Source organism: Pseudonaja textilis, chromosome 2 (assembly GCF_049901715.1).
Source record: "Pseudonaja textilis isolate UNSWEBS1 chromosome 2, rPseTex1.2, whole genome shotgun sequence".
NCBI lineage: Eukaryota > Metazoa > Chordata > Lepidosauria > Squamata > Elapidae > Pseudonaja > Pseudonaja textilis.
In genome coordinates, this window is record NC_141991.1 from 47,491,747 (window position 1) to 47,517,180 (window position 25,434).

A 25,434-nucleotide genomic window follows, 5' to 3' on the forward strand; every position below is an offset into this window, starting at 1 on the left:
CGACTGTAAATAACACGTGGCAAATTATTCTTCGTAGCCTCCAAAATACTGCCAAAAAACCAAACAAACCCATACCCAAAACAAAACCCTTTTCAAGCCACGCTGGCGACCAGAGAGCAAACCACTTTTGCGCCTTCGCTCGCGCTACTTCGCTCGATCCCGTCATGACAGACTTGAGACCGCCGTACATTTTCTCCGGAGAGCCTTTCCCCATTCTCAAAGGGCTTTGGGAATTGTAGTCCTAGAGAAAAGTGTATTCAGCAGGTAGGTTTAAAAAAAAAAAAAAAAAAAAGACTTTGGTGCGCTTGCGCGGGCGTACGCGACTTTGGTAGCGGTTACCAGTGCGTGGCAGGAACCGGAAGGACGCCGAGGGTGGGGCTTCGATCAACTGACGTGTCTTTTTGAGGGGAGAGTTGCAGTTGCTGCTGCTGCTGCTCGGCCCTTCCTTTTCCGCGTTGAGGGCGCCGAGATGGGGAGTGAGTATCGCTGGACGGCGACGTAGGCGCTGGCGAGAGGCGATTGTGGAGCGGGAGAGGCAAGGAGGGAGCCGGCCGTTCGTCGAGATGGTCTCGGGGTGGAAGGGAGAAGCTGCTGGGGGGCGGGGGGGTGGAGGAGGACGACCAGTTTTGGGGTGGGGAAGTTGAAGGTGAAAGACGCGAAATGGCGGCTTGGAGGCAACGGGTGTCCTTGCCTGGAGATGCGGGATCGCCCCTCTAAATGGTGGTCACCATATGCGCCCGCTTAGGCTGTCGGACTTGTTGGGAGGGGGTCGGAGGGCTTTTTGGCAAGACAGGTGGTGTCGGGGGCATTTCTTGGTGATTGAAAGGCGAATGTCCCCGAGACTAACTAATGGCTGGAGTTCAAAAATCGTTCAGGTGAGCTCTTCGAGGTCCGTCCGTCCATAGGTGAAACAATTTGAGGCTAAGTGTCGTTTAACTTGCAGAAATGGGAAGTATGAAAAAAACAAAATTCGGACTAGGTTCGGATTTATACACGAGAGGTTCTTGGGGGTCAAATCTGAAATGTTTTGTGGAATCGCAAATGAAATAGGCTGCTTTCACAACGTCCAGAAATGGGGTTAGCTCTTGTGTTTGGGGTCTGGCTGTAGTTTCAAACCGAGCAACTTTTCTTCTGCATTCGATTATAACTTTTTGCAACTTAAAAGGGAGTTATCTACAGAAAACGATACAATGATCATCCTGGTTGACAATCTACTACCAGTGTCAGTCTTGTGCTTGTTTCAGAAAACCTAAATCCCACACGAAATGTGCTGCTGAGTTCCCTCTGACAATGTTTTGAGACACAGCTAGAGTCCTTCCCTCTCCTGTGGGTTGTGTTTGAGCAGGCTTTAACTTGATGTGAATTGTTATCTTTTTGGTCCATCCTTCTCATAACAGACATCCAAATGTATTAGACCACAGCTAGTATGAAAGATGTTGTTTGGTCCTAAGTATTATTTATGTTCTTACAACTTGTTAGGATTTTAATCTGCATATGTTACTGTTTTTTTCCCCTTACTGGCTTTCTTTTAAGATATTTAGAAGCAGACTAAAATAATCTTAATGAGGTTAATATTACCAGCAGCGCATTTGTAATTGTTTGCATGATAAGCACAAGGTGACCTGAAGGAAGTCCTGTAGTTTTAATATTTGTGGAACATCACAGGTAATGCTGAAATCAACAGCAATCATCAACGTGCTTTTACAAATTGATCTTGATGGGAAGTTAAAGATAATGCCATTTTTATTACAGACTCCTTGTTTTGATTATCTTTGACTTCAGAGTCTGTGATGATCTTCCCTTTATTTTTCTTCAAACAGGACTATGCATTTATGTGTCAATCTTCCCAGATTATTTTCTATATTTGATTTATCATAGAATCAGGGTTGGAAGGGAGGTGTTCTAGTACAAATCCCAAAATATAAATGATAACCATATAGCAATTAGTGGATTTTGAACAAGCGAAGATTTTTCTTTTTGATGAATCTTTGTTAATTGATAAATGTCTGCTTAATTTCTCAAAATTTTCTTCACAGTTAAATTTCTTGAAGTAATCAAGCCCTTCTGCGTTATCTTACCAGAAATTCAAAAACCAGAAAGGAAGGTAATGTATGCATTATAGAATTCTAGTTTTGCCAGAATATTAATAAAAGATTAATAGGAAAAGAAACATATTTGTCCTTTTCCCTTTTTTTCCCAAACAAACACCCTAAAGTTATTCAATTAAACTGCTAGGCTCTTTTAACATTTTTTAAAAATGAACACAATAGCAGTGTCTGAGCGAAAAGGCAGAAAGGAATATCTGTCTGGCAAATGATAGCAGTGTGATTAACTGGAATACATGTTTAATGTGAATAAAATGCATCATTTACTTGATAGCAGAATTCAACATACACTTCACTCATTTCCACAATCCAGACTGCCAGTCCAACTGGTAGAATTAAATGTTGCTTCTAGAAAAGGAAGGGGAAAACAAGCTGTTTGTAAATGGTTCTTTTTTCCCCAATGAATAGGGTTAGTTGGTATTCATTTTGCCATAATATCTTGGCTGAAAGGCATCAGAAAGCTGGTTTTATAGTGGTCATTTCTTAGTAGTATAGGTGGAAAATATGCTGCTATCATTTTTGATAACATTTACTTCCATATATAGCATTTTACTTATCGATATTAGCATTACTATGCCTCTACATCTGATTTCCAACTGGGTGAATATAGGGGTTTATGATACTGGTAATTCCAACTAAATTACTCAAGAATAATTTTAACTGGAAAGCTTTGTTTTTACCAATGTTCTGCTTTTGAGTGTGTGTTTTAGTAAAAGCAGCATGGAAATGTTGGAAATTTAAATATGTTAAACATTCCTTTCTGGTTTCCACATAATATAACATATAACCCTATATCACAGCAGTTTTCATCAGAAGAGTCCCTTAGCCTTCTATTCAGCATTTTTGGAGAGTTGTGAGGGAAAAAAGGGAGAGACGTATTGAGCTGTACAATATTAGCTGTATTTTTCATGGAAACATGCTTTGCTTTAGCCAAATGTTGGCAATGACAATTATTTTCACAATTTCATGTTTTATTGTAGATCCAGTTTAAAGAAAAGGTGCTATGGACAGCTATTACTCTCTTCATCTTTTTGGTCTGCTGCCAGGTATTTTCTGTTTATTACTTCAAGACTTTCTTTAAAACTAAAGCTAGAGAGCCATGCCTATGATAATTTTGCTTTCTTTTTTAAAAAATCCAGATTCCCCTTTTTGGTATTATGTCATCGGATTCAGCTGATCCCTTTTATTGGATAAGAGTAATTCTGGCTTCCAACAGAGGTATTGAAATTCACCTTAATTTATTTGCTAAATTTCATTTCTATCATATAGCAAACTGGGTTTCTCCTTTGAGTTAAGCAGTTTGCATTCCCACTGACTTCAGTAATAATATTCCATCTAATCAGTGGGATTTAAATATGCATTATTTTGATTTGGATATTGTGATAGTAAAATGGGATTTTGTAGGTTGGCCATAATGATGTCATTACAAAGATAGAAGCATATTTTGCGTCATTTTAAAGCAGTTCACATGTTATTTCACCAATTTTACCATTGGGACTGGGGCTGAGAAATTGACTGACTTAAGTATCAAAAATTATTGGGGATTTCCATTACTTTGTGTCAAGTCAATGTTATAGGAGAGTCAGTTTTGTATAGTAGTTAAGGCACCAGGATAGAAACTATGAGATTGTGAATTCTAGTTCTCTCTTATGCTGACTTGAAGGAATGTGTGTACATATATATGCACACAGAGTGCTATATATTAATAGCTAAGTGGGCTGCCTGGACTTGAAGGAGTTAATAAATCAGAAGTTACTGGTTTTCTTAGCAGAGCTAAAAGAGGCCATGTTTTCCTCCCACCCATCCACCCCACCCTCGCCCTTAACTTGATGAACTTCTGAAAACCAGCCTCTTTTTAGCTCACATAATCTGGTAAAACTCTCTTCTTTGCAGGGCAATATGCTTGAAAATTGGTAAGGCTCGTATAATACTAGTTCATATATTTTAACTATGTTCTACAGGTCATTTAAACAAATTTCTTTTTGTGTTGTACATACCATCTTAAACATTCTTTAAATTTGTACTCCCAGTTTTTGTTACTAGTTGGCAATGCAAATTTCTACACAGGGACAAACTTGAAGAGCATAATTCAAATTTCAAAGGTGTTCAGAATTCTTTTGATTATTCTTATGAATTTTGATTTGCCTGGAAATAATATTGGCATATTTGCAGAATTTTTACAACCAGCATTTTCTGTATGTTTAAAAAGTATATCAAATTATTATGCATCAATAGGTTGGGAAATGCTGTTTCTAAAGGATGAGGCTTATTTTTCAAAATGAACTGTAGTTTCAGCAAAAACAGCCTTTCATAATTTGATAATATAACAGTGATTATTATTTTTTTGTAAAATGGCAAAGAATGAAGTTCCATTGACAATTTAATTGGTTTCTCCATTTTAATAATGTCTTGAGATGGCTAGTTATCTGTGTAGGGCTGAGCAGAAAGGATTTCACTCTGTTTCTGATTTCCAACAGGCACGCTGATGGAATTAGGCATTTCTCCCATTGTCACATCTGGTCTCATCATGCAGCTACTGGCTGGTGCCAAAATAATTGAAGTTGGGGATACACCAAAAGACAGAGCTCTCTTCAATGGTGCACAGAAATGTAAGGAATGGGAAATTTTAATTTTTTTTATTCTATTCATTTTTATTTTATTCATGCAGATATAGACAGTGAATAATATAAATTGATCTCAGGAAATTTGTAATGTTAAATTGCATTCACTTTTTTTTGGTCTTGTAATTCTTTTCCAGTGTTTGGCATGATTATTACTATTGGACAATCTATTGTTTATGTAATGACTGGGATGTATGGAGACCCATCAGAGATGGGAGCAGGAATTTGTCTCCTTATCACCATTCAGGTAATTTTTAAGTCATTAAAACTCTTCTGGATGTAGGCCTAGGATTTGTAGATATTTAAAATTTAAAACTGAAATTGGGCCCTTTTGCAAACTCTTAACAGTCACCTGGAAGCTTCTTTCTTAGACAGGAAATTTACTATGGAAGGTTTCACTTCTTGGTGTATTAATCTCACAACCAAAGAGCTGAGATTTACACATTTCACAATTGTGTGTTTACCCTACCCTTTCAGTAACATTCTTGAAAAGATAAGAGACTTAATCAACTTGGTTGAAGCTGACAGAAACATAGTACCCAAAAGAGCTGCCCTCCTTACTAAGTGATCTCCACAGACAAGTATTTATAGAAATTGCTGTACCTATTTAACTGTTTCTGTATTATTTTTAATTTAAGTGATTGATATATTACACATTTCTCCTTGTAGCTTTTTGTTGCTGGTTTGATAGTTCTTCTGTTGGACGAACTTTTGCAAAAAGGCTATGGTCTTGGCTCTGGCATTTCTCTCTTCATCGCTACTAATATCTGTGAGACTATTGTATGGAAGGCATTCAGCCCAACTACAGTGAACACTGGCCGAGGTAATCATTCTTTGAAGAGATACATATCAATCATCTGAAAAAGAAAAAATAGCAAGTTAGTAAGGATAAGGAGCCGTGAAGTGGTTTGCTTGAATTTTTATATGCTATACTATCTTTAAAAAAACATGGCTGCCTGGAACCCTGAATACCTCTGTGAAAATGTGTGTATTGTGGTAGATTTCACTTGTTTGGCAATTCATGGAAGAATTGGCTTATTGAGAAAGTTTGTATCTCTCATTATTAGCAGTACTAATAATTATAGGAAACCCAGGGAGTCTTAAGTGAGTGTATGGAAAACCAAGCAGCAAAGCATTTCTTTTCTCCAGTTTAAATCCAAAGGCCTTCAGATGAAGATCCTAAACAATTCATCTTATAATTTGCACTGTTACTCTTTAAAGATGCTTATGGAAAGATAAAAAATATAGGCCAGAAACAGGAAATACATTATAATGCAAACTTGGGTGTTATATTTATATTTGCATGTAAGGAAACTCCATTCTGTTGAGCAGACATAGCATAGAGGTAGTAATGTTAACTCTTTATTGACTACTTTGTATATTACACTTCAACATGAGTGGGGGTTTTTCAAAGGTATTTCCCCAGCACTTGAGCAGATGAGACTCTTTGGTAATGCATATATTGCAAATTTAATATATCCGATTAAACTGTAGTTTGTTTAGAATAGAATAGAATAGAATAGAATAGAATAGAATAGAATAGAATAGAATAGAATAGAATAGAATAGAATAGAATTCTTTATTGGCCAAGTGTGATTAGACAAACAAGATATTTGTCTTGGTGTAAATGCTGTCAGTATTCATAAAAGATATGTTCATCACGAGTCAATCATAAGGTACAACACTTAATAGTCATAGGGTACAATAAGCAATCAAATCATACTAGGAAATAGTCAATAACAATTGTTAGGATATAAGCAACAAGGTTACAGTCATACAGTCACAAGTGGGAGAGGATGGGTGATAAGGAATGATGAGAAGATTAATAATAGTAATGCAGACTTTGTAAATAGTTGGACAGTGTTGAGGAAATTATTTGTTTAGCAGAGTGATGGTGTTTGGGAAAAACCTGTCCTTCTGTCTAGTTGTTCTGGTGTTGTTTTGAGGGAAGGAATTGAAACAGTTTATGTCCAGGATGTGAGGGGTCTGTAAATATTTTCACAGCCCTCTTTTTGACTCATGCAGTATACAGGTCCTCAATTGAAGGCAGGTGGGTAGTAATTGTTTTTTTCTGCAGTTCTAATTACTCTCTGAAGTCTCTGTCTGTTGGGTTGCAGAACCAAACCAGACAGTTATAGAGGTGCAGATGACAGACTCAATAATTCCTCTATAGAATTATAGTTAATTGTAGTTTATTGAAAAGGTAATTGTGGCCTAGTTCACATAGAATCCTCAAACCATGCAAACCACAGTGGCCAGTTGCATACATGGCCCTGAACCAAAATATGCATGGTATATTATTATATATTGTTTTAATTTTAAAACAATGAGGTTGTCCTTTCAAAAAATTGATAGCAATATGCAGCAAACCAATTTTGCTGGAAAAACATTCCCTTCAATCAGAATTTATCTCCAAATATGTTTATAGTTCTTTTTCAGTTGTTCACAGAGGGGCCCTTCATTTCTGTATGATCAGAATTAGCAGAACATGATTCGTGTAGCTTTATAGGCCTTTGGTTGCTTTTTATTATTGTTAAAATTGTTGCCATTTTATTTACGTCTCTTTGTTTTATATATTTCATAACCTATTTCTATTTTATCAGTTTTAGCTAATTTCTTACTATTCTTATAATAGATATTATAAGTTAAATTTAACAAGTGGCAGTTGCTGCTAGTTTTAATACTAGTCACATGGCTAAGAAGGAAGTATTGGGGTTTAATCTCATTTTTAGAGAATGAATCAATCTTAGGAGTAATTGGAGTATACGGACTATTCTAAATTGCCACCTTTCAAAGGCAAGGACTATAAAGCAACAGCTTTTCATACAGTAGTTAATAATTTCTTCACCTGTTCATTAAAAGGCATGGAATTTGAAGGCGCCATCATTGCCCTGTTCCATCTGCTGGCTACTCGCACAGACAAAGTTAGAGCTCTCAGGGAAGCCTTCTACCGGCAGAATCTCCCCAACCTTATGAACTTGATTTCCACCATATTTGTCTTTGCTGTTGTCATTTATTTCCAGGTATGTAGAAGTATAGAATGACAGTTTAGAGTTTAATATATTTTCATATTCTATTCAGGCCTGGGAAGATGTTTATTAAGGCCATATAATTTCTGATGAAATGCTTATTAATACATAGCCAAAATAGGAAGTTTGAATATTTCCACAAGGTTTATTGGAGAAATGTACGGATGTACTGTAGATTAGAAGTGATATTATGTTAATATGAGTTATCCTTTTATCTTGGTATAAAGCTAATTGAAACACTAGATATTTCCTGCCAGCAGAAGTAAGATCATAATCAGAGTTGTGGTTTCACTTGGTGACCACTTCACTTAACAACCAATTGTGGTCGCTAAAGAGGCATTACCTATATCAGCTAATAAAGGGAGGGATATAACATTTTGTTGTTTGAAATTGCTTGTTAAAAATAACCTTGATTTGATTGACCCTTGGGGCAAGTACTTCTCTGAATTACATTTTTGTTGTGTTTACATTTTAATTTCTTTCCCTTTGTGATCCACAGGGATTTAGAGTGGACCTCCCTATAAAATCTGCTCGCTACCGTGGCCAATACAATACTTATCCAATCAAGTTGTTCTATACCTCCAATATTCCCATTATTCTTCAGTCTGCATTGGTTTCCAACTTGTATGTAATTTCTCAGATGCTCTCTGCTCGTTTTAGTGGCAACATATTGGTTAGCCTTCTGGGTACTTGGTCTGTAAGTATTTTGTAAGCTCTCCATAACTCTGTACTTAAAAATGCTTCTAGCAAAGGCACCACTGCAAAGAAGGCAGATTTACAGTACTATACTTTTAAAAACTTGATAAATTCTCTAGTCCTTTCTTCCAAGTAGGCACATAGACATATAAGTAGACACATTGTATCTGATTTTTATTTACTATTTGTCTTTAAAGTGAGATGGCCTTTCATACTGATCCTTACTTAATTTTTTGTCTTATTACCAGTTCCTTTGTATTATATTAACCTTAGCATATTTTATTATATTATGCTAACAATTGCATGCAGGCATTTTTGCAATGCAACAGAAGACTCATCACTATCATACATAAATATTCCTAACTTGACTAAATTGGTTGCTAGCAATTGTATAATACTTATTCACTCAAGAAAGTTTAATCCAATTTTGCTGAAAACAATCTGTTTTCACTGTAGGATACATCAACTGGAGGTCCTGCCCGTTCCTATCCTGTTGGTGGTCTTTGTTATTACCTGTCGCCTCCTGAGTCTTTTACATCAGTTTTAGATGATCCTGTTCACGCAGTTGTTTATATTGTGTTTATGTTGGGTTCCTGTGCTTTCTTTTCCAAAACCTGGATTGAAGTCTCTGGCTCGTCTGCAAAAGATGTAAGTAAATAGCGTAAATCTCACACCTTTAGATGCATTAAAACACTGCCGTAAGCATTTGAAGAAAAAATTCATGGAAAGGTCAAATTCTACAGGATATGCCTCATAGCAAGTCACACTGCTGCTCTATTAAATTTGGTATTCTTTAGCGCCTGACTGTGGCGCTCCAAGCACTTTCCCCTGAGCATGTGGAGATGCTGTGGATTTAATCTGGGTCTATTGCTGAATATATGCTAGAAAATAGGCTTACCCTTAGTTGCCTAACATCCAAACTTACCCTCCACCCCCACCCCACCCCATCCCACCAAATCTTGGGTGGAATAAATCCGTGGCTATGCTCGTTCTGTACCCATTCTCAGGGCACCAAAATCTTTCATGTATGAATTTATAAATGTTTATAACTCATTTCTAGAAATTATTCCCTGGGTTTACTTGAGAAGATGGCAATATGCCTTAATAAGTTAAATCTTTTAGATTTAGTTGCCATAACCTTATACTGTTTCTGATGTTAAGAATTATTGAGGTTCTTAAATTTTTATAGCAACCAAATGTATTGATTCTCTTCACGAAATGCTAAAATTTTACTTGTTTTGGAGTACAGGTTGCTAAACAACTGAAAGAGCAACAGATGGTTATGAGGGGCCACAGAGAAACCTCCATGGTTCATGAACTCAACAGGTGAGTTATAAATCTGTAGCGTTATTGTACTCTGTGTTGCTATTTGAGCATTTATTTTAGAGAAGGAGAATTGGAAATAAACTACCTTGCAGATTTAACGGCCTTCTGTGTTCTATCCTAGTTACTGAAATTCTAGCCTTAGAAAATGTTCTCCATAATATTCCTGAGAATGCTTGCTTTATATTTGGTAAAGCAAAGGCAATAAACCTCATGGTTTGCTTATTTTAAAAAGGCAACTTTTCTCACCACTGATGCTGATGTTAAAAGAAGTAAATAATTTCCTTCATGTATGTAAAACAGAAACAAAATGTACATGAAGCCTGGGTTGTATTTTAATTGAATACAAGAATGACAGTTCACTTAGAGACAGTTTGAAATTAAGATGTAGCTTCCCCAGTACTTACGACCCAGTCCTGAAGTTATGAGGCCGTCATTCCCCCTTATGAATGAGGCTCTGCAACATTCGTCCTGCCTATTCTTCACCCCCACCCCTGTCGGATCTCCACAGGCAGGTCTATGAAGACTCACCCTTCAAAGTGAGCTGTCTCCTCTCCAGGACAAGTGCGCCCTGCTCAGCTTCTCTGTGAGAAGAGAAGCTCACTGAGGCTGCCTGCCACTTCTGGAGTAGCGGGCAGCCTCGGCTGAGTCTCCTCCAAAGCCTTCCAGGCTCGGCATGGAAAAGCATCTGCACACTGAAGTGAAGCTTTGGGGCAACAAACCTGCGTTGCTTCAGGTCTCTCATTAGCAAGCAAACACTCCCCCCCCCCCCCGCCCGGAGACTGGAACTTTCTGGGTGCCCTGATCTCGTGGGATGTCAAGCACCCATTCTCTGCAAAAGCAGATAGGTGTCTGAAGTTGCACGAGATCATGACTCCAGAATTTTCCAGGCTTCAGGTGAGAAGTGTTTGAGCGACCTGGGGCAGTTGGAAACTGAACGATTCACTCCGTTTCCAACGCACCGCAGGGTCGCTCAAACACTTTTCACGTGGACGGAGATTGCAAATTTAGTCTTCATGCACATGGGGCTCTTGGATCATCAGGATCTGAACTTCTCTAGCCCTGCACATGGAGGAGAGTTGCCTTCTCTCTTGGCAAGCAGCTCTTTCGCTTTATTCATTTAACAACCTACACCAGGGGTCCCCAACATGCAGGTCGCACTACCGCACAAAGCGTGAAATTAGGTTGCATGCATGAAACCATCCTCTCCTCCCCTGCCACCACTCCAAGGAGCCAAAAAGGTTGGGGATCACTAACCTACACCGTCTCTTAGCAGCTGCACCTAAGAGGGCTAAGATAGCAGTTGTTGAGCAAGGCAATCACATGGGCACCTTGCTTAATGACTGCAGTGACATAAGAGTGTAAAGGGCAGGCTCAATTACTGTCATAAGTTGAGGATTGACTGTAGTTTGCCTCAGTATTTTCTTCAGTAGCTGTGCCAGTAGATTATTTCCCTTAAATCTTTTGGCCTAACTTTTATTTTATTGCTCCTCCTTTTTCAGATACATTCCAACAGCCGCCGCCTTTGGTGGCCTCTGCATTGGTGCCCTCTCTGTGCTGGCAGACTTCCTTGGGGCAATAGGATCAGGCACGGGAATCTTGTTGGCTGTCACCATCATTTACCAATACTTTGAAATCTTTGTAAAAGAGCAGAGTGAAGTTGGCAGCATGGGAGCACTTCTCTTCTAAATGCAATATTGTTTCATGGACCTAGGGACCGGCGAAGAGTGTTTTTAAGTTTTTAAAAATCAGGTGAAAGAGATTAACAGTTACACAAAAAATACATGGGCATACTGCATTAATAGAAACACTTCTTTTAAATGTGTGAATTTTTTTCTGAAGCACATTCCTTCGGTTCAGACTTTATTGGTATTTAGTTGCTGTTTTATAAATAGCTGGAAAATGTGTAAAAAAAACATTTTTAGAAAAAAAAGGTCTTCTGTTCTTTATTATTGTTTGAAGCAATTCTCTAAATTGGTTTAATCTGAGAGCCTTTTCTCCCTACTTCAAACTGCACAATTTTGTCCCTAAGTTGCTTGAAGGTTTTCTGGGTTCATTATTTAAATGAAGAGTGGACGGTTATTTGTTGCAGTGTGATATTTGTCTCTTTCCCCGTAGTGGGGTAGGGAAATGGAGACTCTTCTCGCCTGATGGTGAAAATCACCACCCAAATTATCCATTCTTTCAGGGGGAGGGTTCCTTTTGAGAAGCACCTACGTTACTTCTCCCCCTAGGATACCACACTTAGAACATCCAGATGTCTAGTCAAGCACAGTCTGTGTTTTCAGGGCTGACTGCGGCCTTTGACTGTTTCTGTACTTCTGCCTGGGATGATAATAGGCTCCATCTGTTGGTAGAAATCTCCGGTCATGTTACTCTACAGCAGGGCTGTCAAACTCCCAGCCCGCAGGCCAGATGTGTCGCACACTGGCCATGCCCATGCCCAGTTTAGCGAAGGCGGAAAAAGTCCTGATACATCACATGATGACATGAGTTTGACACTCCCGCTTTACAAGAATGAAAATTATGTCTTGCAATGCTGTACTGAACAGAGACCGCAAACAGTGCCATAGAAGAAGCCTGAAATTTCTTACAAATGGATGCTTATAGTTTGTATTGTATTTATTATTTTTATCTCTTGACAAGTGTTGAATGCAGTATTTCTCTTGGAAGTTACTGTACTCCTTACAAGTTTTATTTGCCATGAGATCAAAATAAATTCTGAGTTAGGAGGTATGATGTTAACTATTAATCTGCTTGATGATATATGGAAGCCAGTAGAACCTGCATATTGATTCAAATGCTTATTGTCTCCCCACCAATTGCTCTGGAATAGTGACTACAAGCCATGCAAATTCTTGTCCGCCTAAGGGACCCCCCCTTATTTCCAGATAGTTTCCTATGTTTTTCTAAGCTGAGGTGATGGTGCTTCTTTAGAGACCAAGTAGCCATTGCTTGCTTTCAGGGTAACACCAAATAGGACAAGTAGCCATAACATTTTTAAGGTTTATCAGCTTCTTATAAAATTCCTTGACATCTGTTGAGATATTAAATTGGTTGTAAGGTGTTTTGTGTATTGTACAGACCAAATTAAAACACATGGTATAATGAGAAGCATGCAGATAGAATTACTGCTTGTGTTGGCTCTTGAAAAGAGCGCAGTGAAGTCCTGGGACCACATTACTGGCCAGTTGTCTTTCTCAATTTCAAAATGTAGAAATGTATGCCTCGACAAAAACACCACATATATTGAAATCAGATCAGAAACTAGTACTGAGATGAAAGTGCCATATCTCTGGGAGTTCTCCCATTTTGCCTAGCAATTTTTGCAACAGAAAATCCCAGTACCAAGAAAATGCAAATACTAATGGCATGGAAGAAGCTGAGTGTCATGCAGTAAAACTTGGGGTCAGGGGGTGAAAGCATTGGACCTCCTCAAGAGCAGATACAAATGGGGAAATTGGTAGATACAGTAGAAATCTAATTGATAAGGTTCCCTCAAGCCAGCTTTGCTGGAATGGGTTCTTCAATTAATAGGCTGCTGTGACGTGGATATATTTTGGGCTTTTTTTATTCCAAAAGTGAAAAACATACCTTATGGTGCTGTAGTGCAATTCATTTGTATGGTCTTCTAGCAGACAAAGCTCATGGAAAAAGTCATTTTCTGGATCAATTGCAAATCTGAGTTTACAAGGCGTTCTTTGTTAGTACTCCTTTTCAAAATACTTGTAAGTCGATCCTTAACTTCATGAAATATAAAACTTTTAAAATGTAACTCATAGGTAAATAGTAAGTTGTATATTGCATTTTTATCCAACCCTTCCTATCCCATGTACTAAAGTGATCAAATAAGGTTCTGTTTAATTTCTGTACCAGAGCAGCAAAGCATCAAATCGAAGTGATTTGAAATGTCAGATCAGAACCTTTGGATAGAGAGTGTGGATTACTGAAACTATCCCACTACCACCCCCCACTTCAGTTGAAAGTTACAAATTGTGGACCACTTAATCTGATCTGCAAAGCCATATCACAGAGTTTGAACTGAGTTTTGTGGTTGAAACAAAATGATCTTGTTCGTGCCTAAAGCATGATCGCATCAAATATTGTAGTTTTTGCCTCAGTTTTGAAAGATGACCACTGCCAAACCAGTGTTTTAATTGATGGTTTAACATACCATTAACTTTATGCACTAATAAAAAATTGAGATGTCCACCACTGTTCCTCTTCTATTTCAATTGAATAATTATTTTAACTTCAGAATAACATTGTTTCTTCCTTTTGCTACCTCTCGGTTCAGTTGTTCTTAAAAGAGGTAAGCTAAGGTGATCTGGGATGAATCCTTTTGTAATTTAACCTGGCCTTTTTTTGAAAGGCGGAAGAAAAAGTGAGCAAGGTTTTCCTTTAATTGAATGATCCATTGATTAATCAAATGTATTGCTGCCCATCTCACAAAAAGTGACATTGGGTGGCTGATAACATAAAAGAATAATACATATATAAACATGAAAATGTAAAATCTGTATATAGAGATATTTTTTTTACGCATTGTAATACAGCAGTTAATTGGAATGCATTTGCTGACATATTTGCCATGGTCACTGGTTACCTGAGAGGGTAAATACGAATGCATAAATGCACTCACACTCTTCACTTGTCAGTTGGAAGAGACTGGTTAAGGCCTTCAGTATTAAATATTTTTAAATGCTGTATCGGAGGTTAATAGCCTAAGCCTCGGTGGATTGAAAAGTGCTTTAAAATGGCTTTAGCTACAAGGCTTGTTTGCCATGATACGTAAAATATTCTGTGTATCACCAGAACAAAATCCTTAAAACTATGACAAAAATTAAAACGATCATTTCTGGGTTTACATAGCATTTTGAATTGCAAGTAGTCCTCAATTTACAAAACTAGTGCCCAAAATTACAATGGAGCCATACAAGTTACTTACAACCCATTTTTGAAGTTACAACAGCTGCACCACCAGATTCCAGACATATTGCATTTTGGGGTTTGGCAATTGGCTCACCTTTATAGCCATTTGCAGCATCCCATGGTCATATGACTGATTTTTTTGTTTTGCCAGTTTCTGATGCTTCTAGTTTCTGGTAAAAAATGCCCATTGGATGTAATGGATTTGCCTAATAACTATGCTGTTTGTCTAACAACTGCTGTAAAAAATGTTAAAAATTGGGTTCAGCCAAATGATACCTTGACTTAATAACAACAACACCCAATTTCAAGCACATTTATGGTCATAATTTGAGGACTACCTGCATACCAAATAGCATATATTTGACTTTCCTCTAAGCTGTTGATTCCCTACTTATGAAAAAACGAAGTGTTTTTTTTTAAAACCTACATGTTTTAATTTTTCCTAGGGCAGAAGATACTCTAAATCAGGGGTCTCAAACACAATTTACCTGGGGGCCACTGGAGGCAGAGGCTGGGTGAGGCTGGGCCGCATAAGGGATTCCACAAAAAACGTTAAAAAAATATCCTCAAATGTCATCAACAGTTAATGATTTCTCCAATACATGAACTGTCCTGAACACATGAATGGAACATTGAATGAAGATCATGAACAGTTCCTCAGAACATGGCTTCTCCAGCTTACTCCTTGCTGCCAGAGACTTGACAACGCTTCCTCTCACATACCTGAGCCACATTTGGCTTAAGAGAGGAGGCACTTGAGACCCTCAGTATGGCTTGAAGATGATCATCAGTAAGTCTGGACCTGTACTTGGACTTGTTAAAGTTCAGGGTGGAGAAGAACTTTTCGCACAAATAGTGCTCCCCAAAAGGCACATGGTCCGCTTGAACAATCGGGAAAGCTCAAGGAAGCTGGGGGGCAATTCTCTCAAAAATAGCCCATGCTTGTCTGCTTTTCCATTCACCTCCCTATAATTTGGCCTTGAGGTCAGAGTTGCATTGCAGGTCAATAAGCTCCATTTGAAGCACAGGAGGGGCATCTTGCACATCAAAGGTGAAGGGGTCTGCAAAAATTTGAAAAGTGGCTCTGTGCGTCTTGAAGTCTGCAAATCTGTGATCAAATTCCTTCTGTAGCTTCAAAATAGCATCAACATACTTCTCACCACTGAACGGTGTGCCTGCATCCACAAGTGCCTTGCATGCTGGGAAATGGCAGAGGTTTGCCTGAGAGAGCTGGGCTTTCCATAGCACAAATTTTGTGGAGAATGCTCTCATGTCACAGGCAGCACTGACAAGCTGCCCCTGGCCTTGTAACTTCTTGTTCAGTACATTCAGCTCATGTGTGATGTTGACAAGAAAAGCTAAGTCCATGAGCCATTTCTGATCATTCAACTCGGGAACAGCCATCCCATCCTTCTCCATGAAGGCTTTCACTTCTCTCAGTTCAAAAAATCTTTTCAAGACATTTCCCCTGCTGAGCCAATGTACCTCAGTGAAATAGAGCACATCTTCATATTCTGACTCCATTTCCTCTAAAAAAGTACGGAACCTCCTGTGCTTTAAGCCCCTGGATCTGATGTGGTTGATGAATTTCACAACAACAGACATCACGTTGTCACACTTCAGGCATTTGCTGCAAAGGGCCTGCTGATGGATAATGCAGTGCAGAGCAATAGCCTCTTCTACACCCTCCTCAAGTTTTCTCTGAACAAGTGCCACCAGTCCATTTTTCCTCCCCATCATTGATGGCGCTCCATCAGTTGTTATTCCAACAAACCTATTCCATGGCAAACCGGCATTCTCTGCATTTGATCGTGGCATTTGTTGATGGTAGAAAGTACCGGAATGGCGACTGCAAAAAAAGGCGACTGCTACCGTACTGTTCGTCATCCGCCACACTGTTGTTACAAGTGTAGTGTGCATGAAGTCGGTGTAGCTTAGCCTAGCACCAAATGTCAGCCACGATGAAGAACAGTGGGTGGAACTTCCTTCAGAGGTCCATTCCCCCTGCGGGCCGCACTAATATTATACTTTCATATCACGGTGGGGGCCACAGGATATTGTCCTGTGGGCCTCAATTGGCCCGCGGGCCACGAGAATGAGACCTCTGCTCTAAATGGTCTTAATATCTTTTATGGTACGTTATGACTGAAATGTTTTGGTTGCAGATAAAATCCCTTGTTTATGTTTTTTGCCAAAAGAGTCATGGCACCATTCATCTCATAAAGGCCAGTTTGTGATGAAGGTTGTGCAAAACTATTTACTTAGCTTGGAAGCACAATGGGGCAAGTTAGCTTTACTGGACTCCGAATAACTAAGAGCAAGTTTTCACAAAGCACAGCAAAACTAGATTAGGAATTGTCATTGATGAGCTGTGGTGGCGCAGCAGTTAGAATGCAGTATTGCAGGCTAATTCTGCTCACTGTCAGGAGTTTGATTCCTTCGATCCTGACTGGCTAAAGGTTGACTCAGCCTTCCATCCTTCCGAGGTCAGTAAAATGAGAACCCAGATTGTTGGGGGCAATATGTTGACTCCATAAAGAGAAGAGAAAAGATCACCAACAAATGTTCAATAAGCAGCACTTTTAGTGGTCACCCTTTTTTTCCCACTTGGTACCTCAGAAAAGGAAATACAGTAAACATCTGGCTTAAGAATGTATTCATGAAAAAAAACTTTCAAATTGCAACACTTAAGTATCCACTAGAGGATGCTGTTTATTGCAGATCTAAGCTACTTGAATTGAAGTATATGCAGCACATAATAGTCGACCATAGTCGACCATATGCAGTGTATTTTTGCATAGAAGTTACATATGGAAAAATAGACAACTTATGGTATACACTTGAACTTTTATCTTGTACTTTAAAAAAACATTTGGAATAATTGCCACAAAAGTACTTTTTAGTTTTCTACAAGATCTTCCAAGCAAGCAAAGGCATTATTGCATAGTCCTTCTGAGTAAAGGTCTATAAGATACACAGAGAACTTCTGAGTGAGGGGCACATAAAATGTGTAAAGCCACCTATTGTTGCTGGTGAGAGATTGGGAAAGAGTGGGCAGAAAAAAGTCCTGATCATTGATAGTATTATTGGATATAATGCAAATATGCAAACTTAAGTTGTTTGATAACTTACCATTAAGTAATATAAACAGAAATCTCTGTTTAATCACTCAGAGGTTGTGTTAAATCTGCTGATGAGTTCAGTTGTTTTACAGTTCCTACGTAGAAGTGATTTTTCATCTTATAACATGTTGCTTAGTGACAGAGTTGCCAATACTAATTGCTTTCAGTAAATGGATTAGCTAAAAGCTGATCCATGCAAACTTTCATTAAGCTCAACTATTACTGAGAAATGTCTTCTATTTCCTAGAAAGAGGAAACAATATGTTCAAACTGAACAAGTTCAGTTAAATGCTACCACCAGCTATGCCATTTTTATATAGACCTAAGGAAGTTGGCATTTAATGAACAAAATATTTTCTGAGGCTGAGGAATTTTTGGTCATATTCATCAATTAATTGTATGCATGAATTAACCAATGATAACCATTAATAAGGGCAAAGAAGCTACCCTGTGCCAATTTTTAATGACTTGAAAAATCATGAATTGTTACAAGGAAAGTAAAGAATGTAAGGATGTTTTGTTTCTTGATTGATTGATTCTAATACAAGCTGTAGATTTAATTTTTTCTTATAGCACTAGAAATAGCACTTAGACTTGTATACTGCTTCACAGAGCTTTACAGCCATCTCTAAGCGGTTTATGGAATCAACATATTGCCCCCAACAATCTGAGTCCTCATTTTACTGACCTCGGAAAGATGGAAGGCTGAGTCAACCTTTAGCTAGTCAGGATTGAAGGAATCAAACTCCTGACAGTGAGCAGAATTAGCCTGCAATACTGCATTCTAACTGCTGCGCCACCACAGCTCATCAATGACAATTCCTGATCTAGTTTTGCTGTGCTTTGTGAAAACTTGCTCTTAGTTATTCGGAGTCCGGTAAAGCTAACTTGCCCCACTGTGCTTCCAAGCTAAGTAAATAGTTTTGCACTACCTTCATCACAAACTGGTCAGTTAAAAAAGATACTTCATTCATTGGGGGAGCATCAATCTAAAGCCCACCTACTATAGATCTCTTCCACTTGTTTGGGAAAAAAACATGTTTGTTGGTAGAATGTGTACCTAGTTCTGCAAATAACCTGAAACCTCTTAAAATGGGCACAGCAGTTTTTAAGACAGATAACAGTTTCAATATTTTTCTTTTTAATCTGATACGTTGTAAATAGACCTAAGCTACTGTAATTACTGAAAGTAAAGCCAAAGCTAAGCAGGGCCCACTGTGTTGCACAAAAGAAGGCATTTTTAATATCCCAGGAACAATGAATAGCCTTATTAATTGCACTAAGTCATAAAATCTTAAACTTGCTGAAAAGGCCAGACTTGAAAAGAGATGTGATACATGTCTAGCTAACGTGAACCTAACAGTGTCACTATATTATAATTAATAGTATTTTCTTCATCTTTTACTCTAGTGTGTATTAATCCAATCCATGATATGTTTGTGACTTTCCAGGATGCTTGAAGCGTCTTACTTCTGTTTATCTCTTTATTCAATATACAATTTGGTTCAAAAGGCTGCTGCTTTAATGATTCCCATGTTATAGGAAAAACAAATGTTTATACCTCTCTAGCTTTTTTCCAGTCCTTATTCTTCCTTAACTGTGTGTAGATTACAGCACAATCCCAGTGCGATAGCTATTGCCAAACTGTTCTCATCATTTGTATTCATCTCAGGAAGATCAAGAGTTTTCTGACAATGAGAACCATTATGCTGCATTTTCTCATCTATGCATGCAGAGAGGGTGCAAAGTCAAAACTACCCTTTCCTTGTCAACGGATGTGAAGGGCCCCATTTCCCTCCAGAGCTGCAACAGGCAGTTGGATATAGCCTATGGTCAAAGAATTATTAAAACAACTTACAATATGTCAGACCACATGACTGAAGCTATGTGAATAACAACAACACTCAGTTTGAAGAATAGGCTGTTTAGGGTGCAGCGTTTCTAATGAATTTGAAAGCACACAAGGAGGATCTTTATAGCTAAAGCAAGTTTCATCTGTAGCTCATTGGCAGTATTGGTTCTACATGAGTTAGGAACATTCAGGTATTATTTAATGATCGGGAGCTACACTTTAATCTGGTATATCTAAGGTTGATTTTTATGTTGATGTTTGAGGTACAAAATTCCCTTTCCTCTTCTGCCACTTAATTCTTTTTATCTGATGATTTCCTCTTTTTTTTCCCAACTCTTAAGGCTTAATTTGATAATTTCTGCCACACCCCCTTTCTCCTTTAAGATTGCTTAAAACTGGATCATCATTCATTCAATGGACAAGGTAGCTTTTCTTCTGAAGGAAGCAGCCAGCTTGGAATTTCCTCAACTCCAGTCTGTCTCCAGAGGCACAAGTGGCTGCTTTGACTGGTGAACCAGCCATGACTTTACCTGGAAGATAATTGCCTAGCCAGCCCTAGTGATTCATAACCTAATAATCTCATGTTTGCAATAATGAAGGAGGCTGCCCCTGGAGATGGTCTCAAAGTTGCAACTAATCCAGATGAATGTTTAAGTGGGAAAACTAAGTGAGACCATACACTAAGTGAGATTATAATCCTGAAAAGTCTGCCTATCAAATACAGTAACGGACCCAATATAAGATGTTGGCATTAGCCTAAGTCCTAAGTGATTTAGAATCTAGGAATTTAACAGGTAATTTTCCCTAATGCCATCCAAGACACTGACAACTCCAAGTGGGAGTCTTCCTGCCTCAAGTTGATCTGATTTATAGTAGGGCAGCCCAAGGTAGAATATCTCAGTGGAAAAGCACCTGTTTAGGGGAACTGTACTGTGTCTATTGAGTGCCATGCCAGTTTGAGATTAAAATTGAAAACATACCTGTTCATGCAGCCACTTTAGAGGGACTTTAAGACAATCTTGTTTTATTTTTTGAATGTTTTTTTTAATGTTTATCAATTTAAGGACAGATGAACTGCTGGTTTATTTTAGATAGCTCTTACTGTCATTTGTAAACTTTTCTTGGCCTTTCTGTGAAGAGCAAATTTATTTTATAAAATAAAATAATCTACCATTGGTGTATTATTGATAACTATTGTCTCCAATGGTGGAAAAAATGGTATGTTGTAGTCACCTCAGACTGCCACTATTCCTATCACTTTAGTTCTCTTCCAAGAATTGTTGTGTTAATTTCAGAAAATTTGGAAGCAGGTTAAAAAACATGGTAGGCTGTTATCATTTAACTCCTCATGCTGACCCTTCCCTTTTTCATCCTGTTTCTACTTTCTCCTGGCTATATCTCCCATTTCCCATCTTTCACATCAGTGGTAAGAACATCTCTAACAACGTTTCCTTTCAAAATTTCAGTATCATATGAACTGACAACCTCAATTCTATCTTTAATAAACAGTTTTTTAAGATCACTTTTTCTTTGCTCCCCATTCTCCAGTTCTCTGCAGATTTGAGGCTGTTTGCACTAATATTGAAGGAATAAGAAGATTTTTATCAGCCACAGCCCCAACTGAGTTAGTTCAAGGGGCATCATGACATCAGCACTTTTGGATTAAGCAAGTAAATGAGGAACAACTTAAAAGGGCCCCTACATAGTCCATTGGGATGAAATAGCCAGGGAGATTAGTATTGCAAATATCTGGTCTCAGAAGAATGGAATTCAATTATTTTATCTATGGCATATGCATAGGATGTGCATTCACACTGAACATTTTTTTAAAAAGTCATACTTTCATATAAATGTAAACCCCACACCCAATTAAATTGACTCCTGATGACTTCAAGGGCATATCCATGTAACAGAATAAGAATTGGAAGGGATGTTGGAGATCTTCTAGCCCAACCCCTGCTCAGGCAGGAAATTTCAGACTATTGATTTACCATTGCTTTTTCCAGGAAATGTTTTCAATTCCTAGCCTACAGCCCTGGTATTTCCTGGTGTGGCGCCTTCTCTGTCATGGTGCCTGCCATATACACCAGTGTTGTGTTCCCCCCTGAGATCAACTTGGTCTTTTGGAAGGCTTTGAAGATCTCACTTACTCTCAGGCTTTGGGGACAGGGTTAGAGGAGCCCAATATATTTGTGTTTTGTATTGTTGTGCAGTGCTCATTTATTACATTATGATTATTTTTAATTGTACCCTTGTTTTGTTTACAGGGGTTTTATTATATTGTCTCCTCCCCTGTAAACTGGTTGTTAGTTACCCAGAGTAGTTTATTTCAGATGGTCAGCCATATATATTATCTAAATCAATCAATCAGTCAATCAAATATGAGCAAACTCAAACTCTGTTTGCTTTTCAGAGCATCCATGATTAGTTAGATGCCATGACCTAGCTAAATGGGCTATAAACAAATAAATAAATAATAAAGGTCTTTGTAGCCCATCCTATTATGTGAAAGCTTTTATGGGGGTAAATAGGTAGCTTCACTGAATAATGAACACTACTCTTTCTCTCTTTCCACTATGTTAATGGAAATATTTGCTGTATATATGCAGTGTCCTTTTCTGAGGGTCTCCCTATTTTAGATTTATCTGTAAGTTTTCTAAATGAAAATATGGATGTAAGAATGCTGTTGCATGAACGTTCCAGGTGCTTTTGTGGAGTCTGGGCAAGTGTCATCTATTCCCAGTGGCAAACAGAGATCTACCATTCTGCCTGTCTCAATACAACTATGAATGTTTGGAAGATTGAAGAGAAGGTTCCAAGAAAGAAATCTTGACAGGTGGTCTAGGCATAGAATTTATGAAACTAATATGCATGGCAATTTGTTGATTATAATACAGTTGCTAGTCAAAAACCCTCATACTCTAAAATTGCTTCAGTTGTTTCATGTGTATAGTAGAGGGGGTGCACTTTGTTGTTAACTTTAATTGTATCAAGACTTGTGAACTATCTGAATGAACAAATGCTCATTGAAAACAGTGACAGTTTAAGGGTTTGAAAAAAGCATGAGAAGATGGTTTATGCTAGAATCCTGGCAGGCAGTTTTATAAATGTGGCGTAGGAAGGAAGGAAAGAAAATGAAAGACTTTTAAGGAGCAGGAAAACTTTAGATTACAGAAGCTGATTGAGGTAGATGGACCAAAAAGAATAATAAGGGCTACATTAGATATAGAGAAAGAAGAAACGATGGATATGTTCAAAGATCCTGAAAGCAGACATGGTTTCCAATATAGGAAGATAAAAGTTATTATTTTATAGCAAATTGCCTTCCATTCTCAGAACAAATTACAATACTGCTTACAATATTAATAATAACATCTGCCAAGTTATCTCACTTCATCTACATGGATGATCTGAAGCATTATGGAAAAACACCACCTGAAATAGACACGCCACTCAACAATGTCTTTATAGCCAAAATACTACATGGAGTTTGGGCTGAACAAATGTGCTACCTTCAATTGAGGGAAATAATGAAAACAGAATGAATCAAGATGACCAATGGAAATAACAACAGTCTGGATGAGCTATTGATGATCAAATAGTGATGTTTACTCACTGCAAACATCTGGGCATCCTTCAAGCTCACAAATCAAGCATACTGAAGTAAAGAAGGTTAGAAGTGAATATATTGTTGAGAGTAAAGTTCCTAATGTCTAAATACAGTGGAAAAAATGCCATCAAGGCAATAAACTCCTGGCCCATTCCAGTCATTAGATATACAACCGGTACAGTGATCTGGCATCAAGCAGAACTAAAAGCTCTGGATAGGAAAACCAGAAAAATAATGACAATGAATTATGTTTTTCACCGATGCAGAAAACTTCACTGACCTACTTACCAAACAGCATAGTTGGGTGTGGAATGTTGCAAGTAGCCCAGACAGTTGAATGGGGGAAAAGGACATTGGAAGAATATCTGAAGGACAGTGAAGAAGATGTACTGAAGCTAGTAGACCATGGAGACTTACTGAGTACTGGAGACCCAAAACTGATCTACAAGAAAGACTCAAATGAAGAACAGAAAAGAGACACAGTAAAGCAAAATATTTTATGGCCAGCACATGGAGGAAAACCCCCAGGCAAAGTAGATAACAAGTAAATACCTGGCAATGTACTTGAAAATGTGTGTATGTTTCTGTTCCTCTCCCAAAAGTATCCTGGAGTTCTGCAAAATGAACAGAAAAAAACAAAACAAAATAAAGATAAATGCAGTATACTTTTTCTATCTGGAAAGATGAAATAATTTGGAAAGTTTATAATTTGGGAAAGAGTTACAAATGGAAGAAAGTCAATAGAGATTTTGTCCCTGCGCTCTTCCACTCTCTCATGATATAGCAAACAGCTTTGAACTTGGTTAATATGTAGATGGAAGATTATCAGGAAATACTACTGCTGTAGCCTAGGTGGGTGGAAAAAAAAGTAGAATACAAATTATTTCCATGTTGTCAAGAAAGCAACATAGATGTGGCCGTGAGGCCAACAGAACTTGGGCATGACGTGAATATTACATAACATTAGGACTTGGGTAAGTCAGTAAAAATATTGGACAGTTGATCCACTGTGACAAGACAAGAGCTATAGTTGCAGGTGATTTAAAAGACTGGATTCAAATTTATAGAGGGATTGAATCTGTCTTTCAAATTGGGTTTTAGGCTCAGAAACACCATGTTTTTTACTTTTTCTTCCTAGTGGGCAGCAATGGGGAACAACCACAATTTTTGTGTTTTTCATGAGGATCTGAAGCATCTTGCTTGTATAGCCTTTTGGATGTGATGGACTTCCCACATGACTCTTGGCATCTGAGGTATGGAGGCCTGAATTAGGGGAAGTTTTCATCTGCTTTTATATTTGCTACCACCACACAGGCTCCGAGAGGAAATCTCTTTCTCTCCTCTTCTTCTTCTTGCAAGGTGGAATAGGCAAGTAATTCTTGGCAATGCATTGTGTTGCTTAATCTATGAATGAAACATTTGAGATAGATAGTATAGTACATGACCTCTGAATGCATGCCATAAAATAGGAATCTTAATAGGAAGAACAATATATTATTGAATTAGCAGCATTGTGAGCCCACTTCTTCAAAAGTAAACATCGGTCTAGTTTCTAACACGGAAAGATCTCCTCCACTCCACTGCTGTAGAAAACACCTTAATATCGGCTTTATTATTTTAAACAGTAGTTTTTCTTTCCAAACTCCTTCTGTCTGTACTTGTTAATTCCAGGCCCACCATCTCTATCTCTTCTTTGCATTGTGTGAATGACAGACTAATAATCTCCCCAGGCCCATGCTGAGCCCAATAGCAGGTGTCCTAGTACCCACGCTGCATGCCACCTTCTGAAATTTATCAAGCATCTTCCTTCAACAATGATTTATTATTGGCATAATTTGCCTTGATACAATGAGCCGGCGAACATATTTCTGTACTTGGGTGACAGGCATTTGATGGCTCTCTAGGCTTCTACTTTATTTAGTTTTGAACCTCATATGATTTGGTTACATTTCTGCCCCCCCCACCCCTCCCCAGCTTTCATTCCTCCCCACCAAACCTTTTCTCATTTTGTTTTGTTTTGTATGAGTGTGTGTTTCTCGTAACCCTGGGCCAGCTGACAGCGCTTGTAAAAACCAGAAGTCGATCTCGCAGTGGCTTTTCACCATTAATCAAGCTGCCTGGAATTGGAAAGTAACACTGACAGG

General features: G+C 38.2%; 1 protein-coding gene and 1 pseudogene across 2 annotated transcripts; one reads left to right on the plus strand and one right to left on the minus strand.

The window, feature by feature from the left end:
- Positions 1-382: 382 nt before the first annotated feature.
- On the plus strand, positions 383-13,986 carry SEC61A1 (SEC61 translocon subunit alpha 1). 2 transcript variants are annotated; one of them, XM_087923787.1, is made up of 12 exons: positions 383-875; positions 2,037-2,104; positions 3,086-3,151; positions 3,245-3,323; positions 4,583-4,714; positions 4,864-4,973; positions 5,396-5,549; positions 7,589-7,749; positions 8,255-8,452; positions 8,908-9,099; positions 9,701-9,777; positions 11,277-13,986. In XM_087923787.1, the coding sequence occupies exons 4-12, from the start codon at positions 3,263-3,265 to the stop codon at positions 11,461-11,463; spliced, it is 1,272 nt and encodes a 423-aa protein (XP_087779913.1). In that variant the 5' UTR covers positions 383-875; positions 2,037-2,104; positions 3,086-3,151; positions 3,245-3,262; the 3' UTR covers positions 11,464-13,986. The 2 variants fall into 2 exon arrangements, with proteins under 2 accessions (XP_087779913.1, XP_026579116.1); XM_026723331.2 differs by having other exon boundaries at positions 383-476.
- A 1,686-nt stretch (positions 13,987-15,672) lies between these two features.
- On the minus strand, positions 15,673-16,593 carry LOC148126844 (general transcription factor II-I repeat domain-containing protein 2 pseudogene; annotated as a pseudogene).
- Positions 16,594-25,434: the final 8,841 nt, after the last annotated feature.

Excerpts from the sequence above, each read along its gene's own strand:
- SEC61A1 (XM_026723331.2), top strand. Across the intron at positions 2,105-3,085 it reads TTCAAAAACCAGAAAGGAAG|ATCCAGTTTAAAGAAAAGGT; the intron begins GTAATGTATGCA and ends GTTTTATTGTAG. Across the intron at positions 4,974-5,395 it reads GTCTCCTTATCACCATTCAG|CTTTTTGTTGCTGGTTTGAT; the intron begins GTAATTTTTAAG and ends TTCTCCTTGTAG.